At 37.1% G+C, this 12420-nt stretch overlaps 2 protein-coding genes and 1 long non-coding RNA gene across 4 annotated transcripts; all 3 read left to right on the forward strand.

Moving 5' to 3' along the window:
- Positions 1 to 355: 355 nt before the first annotated feature.
- LOC114400629 (subtilisin-like protease SBT1.5) lies at positions 356 to 3040 on the forward strand. The gene has a single exon (XM_028363170.1). The coding sequence runs from the start codon at positions 441 to 443 to the stop codon at positions 2745 to 2747; it is 2307 nt and encodes a 768-aa protein (XP_028218971.1). The 5' UTR covers positions 356 to 440; the 3' UTR covers positions 2748 to 3040.
- A 3510-nt stretch (positions 3041 to 6550) lies between these two features.
- On the forward strand, positions 6551 to 7935 carry LOC114400894 (ethylene-responsive transcription factor RAP2-2-like). The gene is made up of 2 exons (XM_028363556.1): positions 6551 to 6723; positions 6836 to 7935. The coding sequence occupies exons 1-2, from the start codon at positions 6633 to 6635 to the stop codon at positions 7642 to 7644; spliced, it is 900 nt and encodes a 299-aa protein (XP_028219357.1). The 5' UTR covers positions 6551 to 6632; the 3' UTR covers positions 7645 to 7935.
- Positions 7936 to 9357: 1422 nt separating this feature from the next.
- On the forward strand, positions 9358 to 11644 carry LOC114400494. Of its 2 annotated transcripts, none has more exons than XR_003663972.1 (3): positions 9358 to 10464; positions 10743 to 10782; positions 10870 to 11644. It is a non-coding gene; the product is annotated as an uncharacterized LOC114400494 (long non-coding RNA). The 2 variants fall into 2 exon arrangements; XR_003663971.1 differs by having other exon boundaries at positions 10699 to 10782; positions 10870 to 10991.
- Positions 11645 to 12420: the final 776 nt, after the last annotated feature.

The raw sequence follows: 12420 nt of genomic DNA on the forward strand, positions 1-12420 counted from the left end.
GATTCTAAGTGAGTTGCAAAATAGTTGAATTCAATTTTACACAGTATTATATAATTATATAATTGGAGTGTCCATAATGATTTATGGAGAGGTGGAAGGCTCCATGATCCAGGTGTGGTTGCCCAGTAATATGTTTCCAGCTTGGATTTAAGCACACACATTGGATGAAGAAAAAAAAAAGGAAAAAAATGTGGGCTGGCCCGAAAGCCCGTACCGGGCCGGGCTCGGGCCATACTTTTCCTAGCCCGTTTTTCATCCGGGCTTTTTAGCCCGGCCCGATGTAGCCCGAAGCCCGAATGGGCCGGCCCGAAACAGGCCGGGCCGCCCGTTTTGACAGCTCTACTACTTGTGTATGATAATTGAGGCTTGTAATAGTGTATATTATTTAAAAAGGAATTGTGTTGAGCTGAAGCTGAGTCTCGTATCATCTAATTGATTCAATGGCTTACTCCCACTCTCGTATCATGATTCTGTTGTTTCTGCTCTCTTTGGGCACAGCATCAGAAGAAAAGAAGACAACATACATAGTGCAAGTCCAGCAAGAAGCCAAGCCTTCCATTTTCCCAACGCACAGGCACTGGTACCAGTCTTCCCTTGCCCTTGCCGACAGCACAGCCTCCATTCTTCACACATACCAAACTGTCTTCCACGGTTTCTCTGCAAGGCTCTCCCCCGCCGAGGCAAACAGGCTTCAGTCACTCTCCCACGTCATAAGCCTCATTCCCGAACAGCTTCGCCAACTCCACACCACCCGCTCCCCTCAGTTCCTGGGCCTCAACACTGCCGACAGGGCTGGCCTTCTCAAGGAGACCGATTTCGGCTCCGATCTCGTCATCGGAGTCATCGACACCGGCATTTCCCCCGAGAGCCAGAGCTTCAACGACCGTCATCTCGCTCTCCCTCCCCCTAAGTGGAAGGGCCACTGCGTTGCTGCTAAAGACTTTCCCCCCACCTCCTGCAACCGGAAACTCATCGGAGCTCGCTACTTCTGCGCTGGCTACGAAGCCACCAACGGCAAAATGAACGACACTTTGGAGTCCCGTTCCCCGAGAGACTCCGACGGTCACGGCACCCACACGGCTTCCATCGCCGCCGGCAGGTACGTCTTCCCGGCCTCCACCATGGGCTACGCCAAAGGAATGGCCGCCGGGATGGCTCCCAAGGCTCGCCTCGCCGTCTACAAGGTCTGCTGGAACGCCGGCTGCTACGACTCCGACATCCTCGCCGCGTTCGACGCCGCCGTGGCCGACGGCGTCGACGTGGTCTCCCTCAGCGTCGGGGGCGTGGTGGTGCCCTACCACCTCGACGTCATCGCCGTCGGGGCCTTCGGAGCCTCCGAGGCTGGCGTCTTCGTGTCTGCCTCGGCGGGTAACGGCGGTCCCGGCGGCCTCACGGTGACCAATGTGGCACCCTGGGTCACCACTGTGGGCGCCGGAACCATAGACAGAGATTTCCCGGCGGATGTTGTGCTGGGGAACGGCAAGGTGATTGGCGGGATGAGTGTGTACGGTGGACCGGGTCTGACTCCAGGTCGGCTCTATCCTCTGGTGTATGCGGGTTCGGATGGTTACTCTTCCTCTCTTTGCTTGGAAGATTCGTTGGATCCCAAGTCTGTGAGGGGGAAGATTGTTGTGTGTGAGAGAGGCGTCAATTCAAGAGCAGCCAAAGGCCAAGTGGTGAAGAAAGCCGGAGGGGTTGGAATGGTGTTGACGAATGGACCCTTGGACGGGGAAGGCTTGGTGGCTGACTGCCAAGTCCTCCCGGCGACCTCCGTGGGTGCTGAAGGAGGGGACGAGCTTAGGAGATACATGGCATTCGCCGCACAGCTGCGGACACCAGCAACGGCAACCATAATATTCAAGGGCACAAGGCTCGGGATTAAACCAGCGCCCAAGGTGGCATCTTTTTCGGCCAGAGGGCCAAACCCGGAGTCCCCTGAGATTCTGAAGCCGGATGTGATAGCTCCCGGATTGAACATTCTGGCGGCTTGGCCTAGTACGCTTTCCCCTTCCGGGCTTCCCTCTGACGAGCGCAGGAGCCAGTTTAACATTCTGTCTGGCACTTCAATGGCTTGCCCCCACGTTTCTGGTTTGGCTGCTCTTCTGAAAGCGGCTCACCCTGACTGGAGTCCTGCCGCCATCAGATCTGCCCTCATCACCACTGCTTACACTCTAGACAACGGAGGAGGCCCTCTGCTGGATGAGTCCAATGCCAATGTTTCCTCCGTCTTCGATCATGGGGCTGGCCATGTTCATCCCGACAAGGCCATCAACCCTGGCCTGGTCTATGACATCTCTACCTACGATTATGTCGATTTCCTCTGCAATTCCAACTACACCTCCCACAACATCCGAGTTATCACCAGAAAGGCTGCTGTCTGCAGTGGGGCCAGGAGTGCTGGTCACTCTGGGAATCTCAATTACCCCTCCTTAGCTGCCGTCTTTCAACAGTATGGAAAGCAGCACATGTCCACCCACTTCATCAGAACTCTCACCAATGTTGGAGACCCCAACTCGCTCTACAAAGTCACTGTTGCACCCCCTCCCGGCACCGAGGTCACGGTGGTTCCGGACACGCTAGCTTTCAGGAGATTGGGTCAGAAATTGAACTTCCTTGTCAGGGTGCAAACCAGGGCAGTTAAGCTTTCCCCTGGGACCTCTACTGTCAAGACTGGTTCCATTGTTTGGTCGGATGCCAAGCACACTGTCACAAGTCCCTTGGTTGTCACCATGCAGCAACCTCTCTAATCTAATCTAATAATACCTTCGGGTTTGGTTTGGGTCTATAAATTTTGCACTTTTTCCATCTTACTACCTTGGTTAGGACTGTGTTATAGTAAAATTAGTAGTTCTATTATACTGTGATAGTAGCGCAGAATCTATGAAGGATTTCCCTGGTGGAAGTTTGACTGTTGTACCAAACATATATATATTTCCTTCTTTCTTGTTGTAAAATTATCAAGAATGAATGTCTGTAGAAAATGTTGTGTTAAAAGGAGGACGAGGATAAGGGACCAAAGATTCCTATCCTTTTACAGCAATTTTTGTTGAATGCTTTCATTTCTGTATGTTCTTTCCCATACTTTGCTTGGTCAAAGATTTGGCAAGCACATGTGCACAGACACGGTAATCTTTTTATTTTATGTATATGAATCTTTGTAGGCCAAGCTACTAACCAGATCGTGAACCAACAATTTCACCCCGTGATAATGACAAACAAGACAAAATCCCATTAATAGGACGGGTTCTTTTTTGTTTTGTGCCTGTTATACCAAAATACTATATCAATTTACTTTTAGAAATTAATAGTATCACGTGTAAATTTATTCTTTGATATCATAAAAAAGTTATTAAATTTAGTTCCTGACTTTAACATTGGCTGATTGCTTATTGTTCCTGCCTGACTTTAAGAACAACCTGTTGAGAAAGTTTACCTGAAATTACAATTTGGTCATTCTTTTACCATGTCTCCCTGCTGGTACCCTCTTCTGGCCTCACCTCATCCGTGTCGCCACTTCTTGGCCATGATCCCACACAGACACCCAAGCAACAACGTTCTTGTCGTTGTGATAGTCATAATAGCTCCTAGCGATTGTGGTGCTTTTTGAAATCAATCACTACCAACGGAAGAACACAATCGTGGATCAGGGATCAAATAATGAATATAAAAGTTTTGAATATTATTGCAGGTCATTTTAAGTTGTTCATCATAAATCACCCACAAGCTAATTCACCCTAGCCGAAACCTAATATTACTAAATTTAACGTTATATTCAACTAATCATAATTAATTTATTCTGTAAATTTAATATTTTCTTCTTTTATATAAAATTCTTTTTCAAAAATTTATTTATTTCCTTTTAGGGAGATATAATGTTTCTTCCCTCAATTTGTCTTACAAGTATAATGTTTTATGTCCCCCACAATCATGTTATATTAGTTCAAACATATAGTAGACAAGTAAATATGAAAATATTGTGAATATGTGCGTCCATAAAGAGAGAGAATGTTTATCACACTTTCTTTTTGTTATCTTGATTACATTTGATATATAAGTTTTATTTTAATATTTACATATTTTAAGTATTTTTAAAATATATTTTAACTAATACTAGTGCAAGTAAATTCACTTTAATATTTTATGTGTTTGTATTATTAATAGTAAATTAAAGTTTATTAAAAGAATGAGAGGTATAACCGTAATTAGCCGCAACCTTTATGTGTACATATTCATAGCACAATGTTCACATCTTGGTTTTTATTCATTAAGAGAAATAGTGTTCACATCTTACTCGTGTTATTATATTAATGAATATAATGCCAGTCCGTCTTATTAATTTGTTTGAATATGTAAAATATAAAGATATATTAAAAATTTAATTTCTTTTATTAATTCATACTTTATATTACAAGTAATTCATAGACGGATTATGATTAAAAATGATTTTAATAGTTTATTTTTTTACTGCAAATTTAATAGTTTATTAAATAATTTATTATATATTATTTTTTAGCGTAATTTGTATATTTCTCATCATTCTCAATAGTAGTATTTTTTTTTCATTATTGTCAATCTTGAAGTTTAATATGCAACATATAATTGATTGTATTTATAAAAATATAGACAATTTTATATGTTACTTTGCAATTTTATTTTATCTTTTATATTATTTTTTTAACTCTTCAATTATATTAATAATGTAATTGTTGATCTCACCAGTAATATTATTTATAAAGAGAGAAATAATTCAATTTTTTTCGAGTTTAAGTTATGTATGTACAACTGCCTTTCTGTATACTTGAATAAGGTTGTTTCTATTAACTGTGGTTTATATGGAAAAAAAAAGCCTTTTTTATAGATCTTTTTGTTGTGGAAAATTCTGGATAAGTGGTACGAATAATTTTTTGATTAAATTATTTATTGGCTTAAGTAGACATTGACTAATTAGTTTTCCTTTTTACCTTGATTTTTCCCCTTAATAATTAATAGTATTTTTCAATTATAAATTTATTAAATTAAAGTATCAACAAATTTAATTCAGCTAAAGATATAGTGTCAAGAACCTTATTACATGTTTCCCTGAATAAAATAAAAAACCTTATTACATATAAATAATTAAATAAATATCTATTGATGGTATAAAGAATTTTTATACTACTATTTAATTATAAATTTATATATATAATAAGTTTGTTAACTTTTATATTAATTAATTTAAAAATTATGTTAATAATATTTTTATTAATAAACAATATATTTGAAATTCCAATAAATTTACTTATTTTTATAATATTAATAATTGTACTAAAATTTTTATAATAAATATTTTTTTATTAATTAAATATTTTGAGTCAGTACTAAATAAGTAAAAAAAACTCACTATTAATTAAATAAATATGTGGGTAAATAATCACTTTTATTTCTGAAAGCATAATTTGTTGACAAATGTATTCCTGAAAGATTTAAATACAAAATTTAGTCATCAAAAATATTAAAAGTGCTGTCAATTTCAATTATTGTTAAAAAAGTTATCTATGTGACACATATGCACAAATTTGTCAATAAAAAAATTACTTACATAACTACAAATATGGAGACATATTTATTATATGTAAATTTAATGACCTTTGATTTTCCTAAACTGTCTGGAAAATAATTCTTTTAGTATTTGTTCATTTTTTTCGTTTTCAAAAGAAATTTTTTTTACAAAACATAACACTTATTCCCTAAAGTAAGTATTTGTTGTCATACGTTTGTCATTTTTCTCATCTCCCACACTTTGCTGCCCGCTGTCTTAAAAAGGCTGCAGTTTGATAAGCAGCTTTAGATGGAAAATATAAGGAAACTTACTACGGAAGCTGATGGGTATGAACCTCATCTAATAGCTCCTGAACAAGGATACGTCGCCAAATTGAATCTTCTCCAACTACCCTAAGGGGTCCAGCTGAGGCAGCTGTTGATGCCGTATGTATAAATTGGAGATCAGTAATATGAAACTTATTGTTATTAAGCACATTTTTTAATGACCCTGACATAATTAGTCATTTTCCTTTTGCAATTGACACACTAAAAGTTTCTCAGTTATTATTTTAAATTTAGCATTCACAATTATGTCTACGGTATATCCCTTTCAGTTTTGATCTCCAAAAATATTTTTGAAACTTGTAGAGTTGACCGATATTTTTGTTATGTTTGGTTCATATTATTGACTTACTTTTTCAATATTTTTAAATTTACTTAAAATTATATTCTTTGTCATCGTATTTTCTGTCTTGAATTGAAAATATAAAAATAAATTTTTATTATTTTTATCATTTGATTGTTTTTTATTTTTATTTTCATTAAAAATATTTTCAAAAATCCAACAAACACTCCCTAAACATTTTCAAGCATTAAATTTTATATTTATATTTTTTAAAAACATATTTATCAGCTAATTATAATTTTAATTTTAAGAATAAAAATATTATTTCCGGTATCAAAAACTTCAGAAAACCGGACTGCGGCAAGGGCATAATAGTAACACTGCTCACTGATCTTCTCCATTTACCGACATCAGAGAATACAGAATAGCCTTCACTTGCATTCAACCAAAACTGACGCTTTTGTTATTCTTCGAGTCTCTGAGAGAGATGTGTGGAGGCGCTATCATCTCTGACTTCATTCTCCTTTTTGAGACTTCTAATATCCTCAGGGTTTTTTGGGAGAATTGGCTAAAAAATGGTTATATGATCCGTGTTTGTGCTATGATGTTATTTTTATTTTTTCTTTGTTTAATGGTTCTGAATGTCTCTGTTCTTACTGCGATTTTTACACTTTTCCAATTATATTAAAGGGTCTACCACAGCGAAATCTGTGGCATTCCAAGTTCGAGCTGAGAAATTTGCAAATAGGAAGAGGAAAAATCAGTATAGGGGAATCCGTCAACGCCCTTGGGGAAAATGGGCAGCTGAGATTCGGGATCCTAGAAAGGGGGTTCGTGTCTGGCTTGGAACCTTCAACACTGCTGAAGAAGCTGCAAGAGCTTATGATGCTGAAGCACGGAGGATTCGTGGCAAGAAAGCCAAGGTGAATTTTCCTGAGGAGGCACCAGGTACTTCTGTAAAACGTTCCAAGGTAAATCCACAGGAAAATCTGAGTCACAAGTTCGGTGCTGGCAACAATCACATGGATCTGGTGGAACAGAAACCCCTAGTTAATCAGTATGCTAACATGGCTTCCTTCCCTGGAAGTGGAAATGGGCTCACATCCCTTCCGTCATCTGATGATGTCACCCTTTACTTCAGTTCAGATCAGGGGAGTAATTCATTTGGGTGGAGTGAACAGGGCCCCAAAACTCCTGAGATCTCATCCATGCTTTCTGCTCCTTTGGATTGTGAATCTCATTTTGTGCAAAATGCCAACCAGCAGCCTAACTCTCAGAATGTGGTATCTATGGAAGATGATTCTGCAAAGAGACTCTCTGAGGAGCGTGTGGATATCGAATCTGAGTTGAAGTTCTTTCAGATGGCTTATCTTGAAGGGAGCTGGGGCGATACTTCGTTGGAATCCTTGCTATCTGGTGACACAACTCAGGATGGTGGAAACCTCATGAACCTTTGGAGCTTTGATGACATTCCTTCCATGTCTAGCGGAGTTTTCTGAACAGCTTTTTCTTTGGTCTTCCTGTGTATAAATAAAGCTACAAATTATTTTTCATTTTCCTTCTGGGTTCATTAATTTTGTTTTTGGTTTTTGTTGCATTTATTGCTCTCTTGTTGGACACATCTCCATGTGTCTGAAAAAAAAAGAATGTTATTTCCATTTCTGTTGCCTTCTGGAATGGTTGTCATCTGTGTTGAAGATGGAGTTAAAACAATTTATTTAGGTGCTCTTTGCCTTGTCAAAGACCTTAGTTTTGGGGAATCTCGATTGATGTTCGAGGGTGATTATATATGATCTGTGAAACAATCTTGGCTGCTGATAATTTTTAACTGGGTTGTTTCTCTATGGTTATCCTCTCATGACTAAATTTGAAGGATGAAAAAGAGCACTATATATGATCAAAATGTAAACGGTGTGGGAAGCATCAGCTGGTGAGGCGGGCAATTGGTGCTGACCAGATATGGCTGCCTCATGCTCATGCTCATGCTCATGCTCATGCATTGATCAGAGATTAATTCCTTTGATTAGAAGGGTTAGGTTTGGACCGGGTCTTGATTCAAGATAGTGGCTTGTCTTCGGTAAACTTTAAAAACACATTGACAAAAAATGACAACAAACTTCTATTTTCAGGTGCTTACCATGGGATTAGGGGGATTTGGAGACGCGGAAAAAAATTGTTTGTGTTTTCGTGGAGGATTTCCTCCACAAGTCTAACCTAACCACCAAGTCTTACAAGATTCGCACTGTAGGTTTCATTTTATTCAAACAAAAAGGATAGATGATTTTATTATTCATGTGCAGCATTTGATACAAGAATATCAACACGATAATAATTGGAAAAGCTCCCATGTCAGGTTATCAACGACAGTAGAAGAAACTCCGCTGTTGATAGTGCTACGCACGATCTATTAATATCGTAAATCGTAATGGTAAATGATGGATAAAAAAAAAAAATATATATTCTTCTAATGTAACGTTCATTTTTATGTTGTGATTTGATAATAATGTAAAATTATTTTATATTATTAGTGTTTAACCTATTTTTCTTTTGATTAATTAATTAATCTCAAAATTTCAGAATTAATCAACATTTTTTCATAAAAACTTATAGGACTTTATAATTTAAAAGCTTTAGGTAAGTAAGAAGTTAAAACTTAGCCTTAATCCTATATACGGGTAACTAGGCCTTACACAATATTGAGCTTTTAAAGATATGCAATTATAGAATTTGAAAGAGACAACTACTAATTAGTATGGCTTATGTGTTCAATAATTTTCTGTTAGGTTGGTTCGGAGGAGATGGAGAAGTTTACCGAACTAAAGTTCTTACGTGCTCGAATTCAGGACCCCGTTGCGTATAAGTACGAAGTGACGTGAATATTTATGTTACGATCATTACAGTGTTCTCTTGGCATGAAACAAAGATATTTTTAGTTACACATATAAGGTGCGTATTAAACCTTGAGTATTGAACAAATTATAGAGTATTATTGATTGTGGCTCAAGCTCATGTCTTTTTCTTTTTTCAAAAGCCTCCCAAAAATTTGCCCATTGCAGCTAAATACTTTATCAATGATTGATTTTATAAATATTACGACACTTATAATATTGTACTTGAATGCCCTTACCAATACTTTATCTCACATTAAAGATTAATGGTCTCTGATAAAAATAAAATAAATTTTGTAGCTTATTAAATAGGTGATGTCAAACTAAACCATATGCCTCCGAGAGATCACTTAACTTCTTTCACCCCAGCCTACTGCTCATGTTAAATGTTAGTTCCGCGTTCCATCGTATGATATTTAGTGTGTCACAATGTGTCTTGTACAAAAATCTATTGCTAGCCTATTGTCTGCGTTTGATTCCATGCTGGTCTTTATATATGGTGTAGAAATTCGCTCCTTTAGCTGATTCAAGATTTGGTATGCGACTGTAGCAACACATTTTCTATTTTATAACACACTTTGCATCGTAACTTTGACTAGTAAAGAATTGTTAGAGGTTGTGTTGCTATATAACAGGAGGGAAGCCATCATTGTCTTGAATTGAATCTTGAGTATCTTATTAGTCCTGTTTTTGTTAAACAAAAAAAGTTGTTGCTTTCTTTCAGCACAGGTTTTCTCTTCAAAAGGTTTTGGCCTATATAATTTAGAAAATAAGAACTGAGTGCTACTGTCCAAGAAAGACATCCCATTCGTCCTTCACGTTGAAGCAGTACCACTTAATTGATTAACAATGTAAGCGAACCAAACAGACACCAAGGGTTAATTAGCCCGCCGAAACTCAAGAATGATTATTTGCAATGCATGTTTCCACCTAGAATCCCGTCTTTTCTTTCAAGAAATGCTGTTTCTTCCTTTTGATCATATGCATGGTGGTTGGATTAGCCACTCTTTTTTGTGATCCTCATCATTAGACCCCTCAAGCCTGTTTTCTCTGTTCGGGAGGTTAATATAAACTTTTACAAGATTGATGATCGTTCAAATCTAACTCTGCTGGTTTCATCTGTAATCTCCTTAACCCTCAATGCAGAAAATCATAATAAGTTTGGCATAGGTTTTAGTTGATCAAGGTTTCTTGTTTATCATGAAGGTTTGCATATAGGAACTATTAGAATTACTTGGTTTTTTCAACCTCCTCACAGTGAAAATGTGAGTGTACCATCCCGTGTCTTATTGCAAAGTGTCAATCTCACCAAAATCGTCGCCAACACATCGTTACAAGAAATATCATAGCAAAACATGGCACGGATGAACATCATAGGGGGATGTTAGAGCCCACGTGTGGGTACTTCATATAAAACTTTTTGTAGTTAAGGTTAGTTCTGCCTTTCTTCTTTTTTAAATTCTCCATTTTTTTTTTTGGATTCAACTATATTTTGAGCTACATACAATACTTAATTTCTACCAAAAAAAACTCTACCTTATTTCTTGTTTATATTGATTTATTTCCATGTGTATGATTATTATTTAAATATCCACCGGCATCAATTATAGAGCTGTACATAGATGAAGGGGGGTGGAATGTTATTTACTGATTGTAATTTTGCAGATTGCACTAGATTGCGGTAATTTAACAGAGCTTGCTTTTTTCAGAAATGAAGTTTTCGGTGCCGAAATCAGTAAGAGTGACCTGGTATGTACTTTAGTTTGTTGAACTTGGTTTATTTACTTCTTAGTAAGTATGACTGAAACCCATATATACCTGTAAAATTTGTATCAGGCTTCTGTTCTCAGTAAATCCAGATCCATCTCTTTGAATTGCGCTTCATCTGTCTATATATAATCCCATTGCCAGGCCCCTCTGTCAAATCCACCTCAATGTGAATGTGTAAAGTTAAACAACTCTCATCACTTTGTGCTTTTGCCTTTCGGCTTACTTGTTTTTTCTAGATTTTTGCCTTTTCATGTGGCTGTGACTGAGTCACATTTAAGTTGAAACTTTGTAATGTTGAATTTTCTTACAAATCTAAAAAGTGATGCGCAGAATGACTCTGTCTATATTCGAAAATCAAGGCTTTTAGACTTGAAAGATAATCTGCATCGGTCAAGCTTTATTTGCACAATTCATTCCCATGCTATTTGTCTCTCTGTATGGTGTCATGGCCTACATACTTTTGAGCGAAATTAAGAAAGTGAAACGTTGAAAGATGACAGTAATGTTGATTACACCAAACAAACATATAACACACAAACGACTGAAACGCTTGTCAGTAACTCAATTGTCATTATTCAAGAAAAGAGGAGCATCTTGACCACCGTATCACTTATTTAACTGACATCTAAAGCTTTTCGATTACAAACAGCTAGCTATAAGAGTCTTGCATGGCCTCACAGTTCTCTTTTATTTATCAATGTGATGTGATATGTGTTTAGGGAGGAAGCAGATACTCTGGCTGGCCTTTATGGCAAGTCCGAAATCCAGTTTCTGCCTCCTGGTTCTTTTTGTAAGCCCAACTTGCTGCCTTGGTGAAATATGCCAGCCGAAAAAACCCGCCGCATTATTTGTATTTGGAGATTCAATATTTGATGTTGGAAACAATAATTACATCAATACTACTGCTGATATTCATGCAAATTTCTTTCCGTATGGGGAAACCTTCTTCAAGTATCCAACTGGTAGATTTTCTGATGGTCGCGTGATTCCAGATTTCATAGGTATATATAAGAATTTTGGTTTTACTAGCTTAATTAATTAATTAGCAGCAAGCAATACCTTGTGCCTCTGATCCCACCATTTCTATTTCCTGGTAATCAACGATACATCGACGAAATCAATTTTGCTTCAGCAGGAGCTGGGGCATTGGTTGAAACCCATCAAGGACTGGTCTGTTGTATGTTATTGTTAACTAATTAAGGATGAAATTGAATGCTGTACTCTTAATCACTACTACCGTCCATGTATATAAAACCATTTTCACTTGTCCCTTTTTTTATAACAATCTCTTTTAAAAGTTTAGTGCATTAATTATTTTTATCCTATAATATTTTTAATTAATTACAACATTATCACTCTAGACATTAATTACTTTTTGATAAGAATTAATAATTAAGTGGAGAGAAAAATAAAGGATAATTTTAGAAGAGGAATATAAATAATTGATAAATTTAATGTAATTAATTAAATTAATTATTTTTTAAAAAAAATATGAATGAATTGAAGAGTCTTATATATAAAAAAGGTGATAGTAACTTTTATATTCACAGTACACTGAATTAGTTGAAAGGGCTGATGAGATTATTTCCCAGTTTATGTGTAGTGGAAACCAAAGTA

The sequence above is a fragment of the Glycine soja genome, chromosome 19 (genome assembly GCF_004193775.1).
Source record: "Glycine soja cultivar W05 chromosome 19, ASM419377v2, whole genome shotgun sequence".
Classification (NCBI taxonomy): domain Eukaryota; kingdom Viridiplantae; phylum Streptophyta; class Magnoliopsida; order Fabales; family Fabaceae; genus Glycine; species Glycine soja.

Coding starts and splice junctions, on each gene's coding strand:
- LOC114400629 (XM_028363170.1), top strand. CDS start 441: ATGGCTTACTCCCACTCTCGTATCATGATTCTGTTGTTTCTGCTCTCT.
- LOC114400894 (XM_028363556.1), top strand. CDS start 6,633: ATGTGTGGAGGCGCTATCATCTCTGACTTCATTCTCCTTTTTGAGACT. Junction 6,724..6,835: donor GGAGAATTGGCTAAAAAATG/GTTATATGATCC, acceptor ATTATATTAAAG/GGTCTACCACAGCGAAATCT.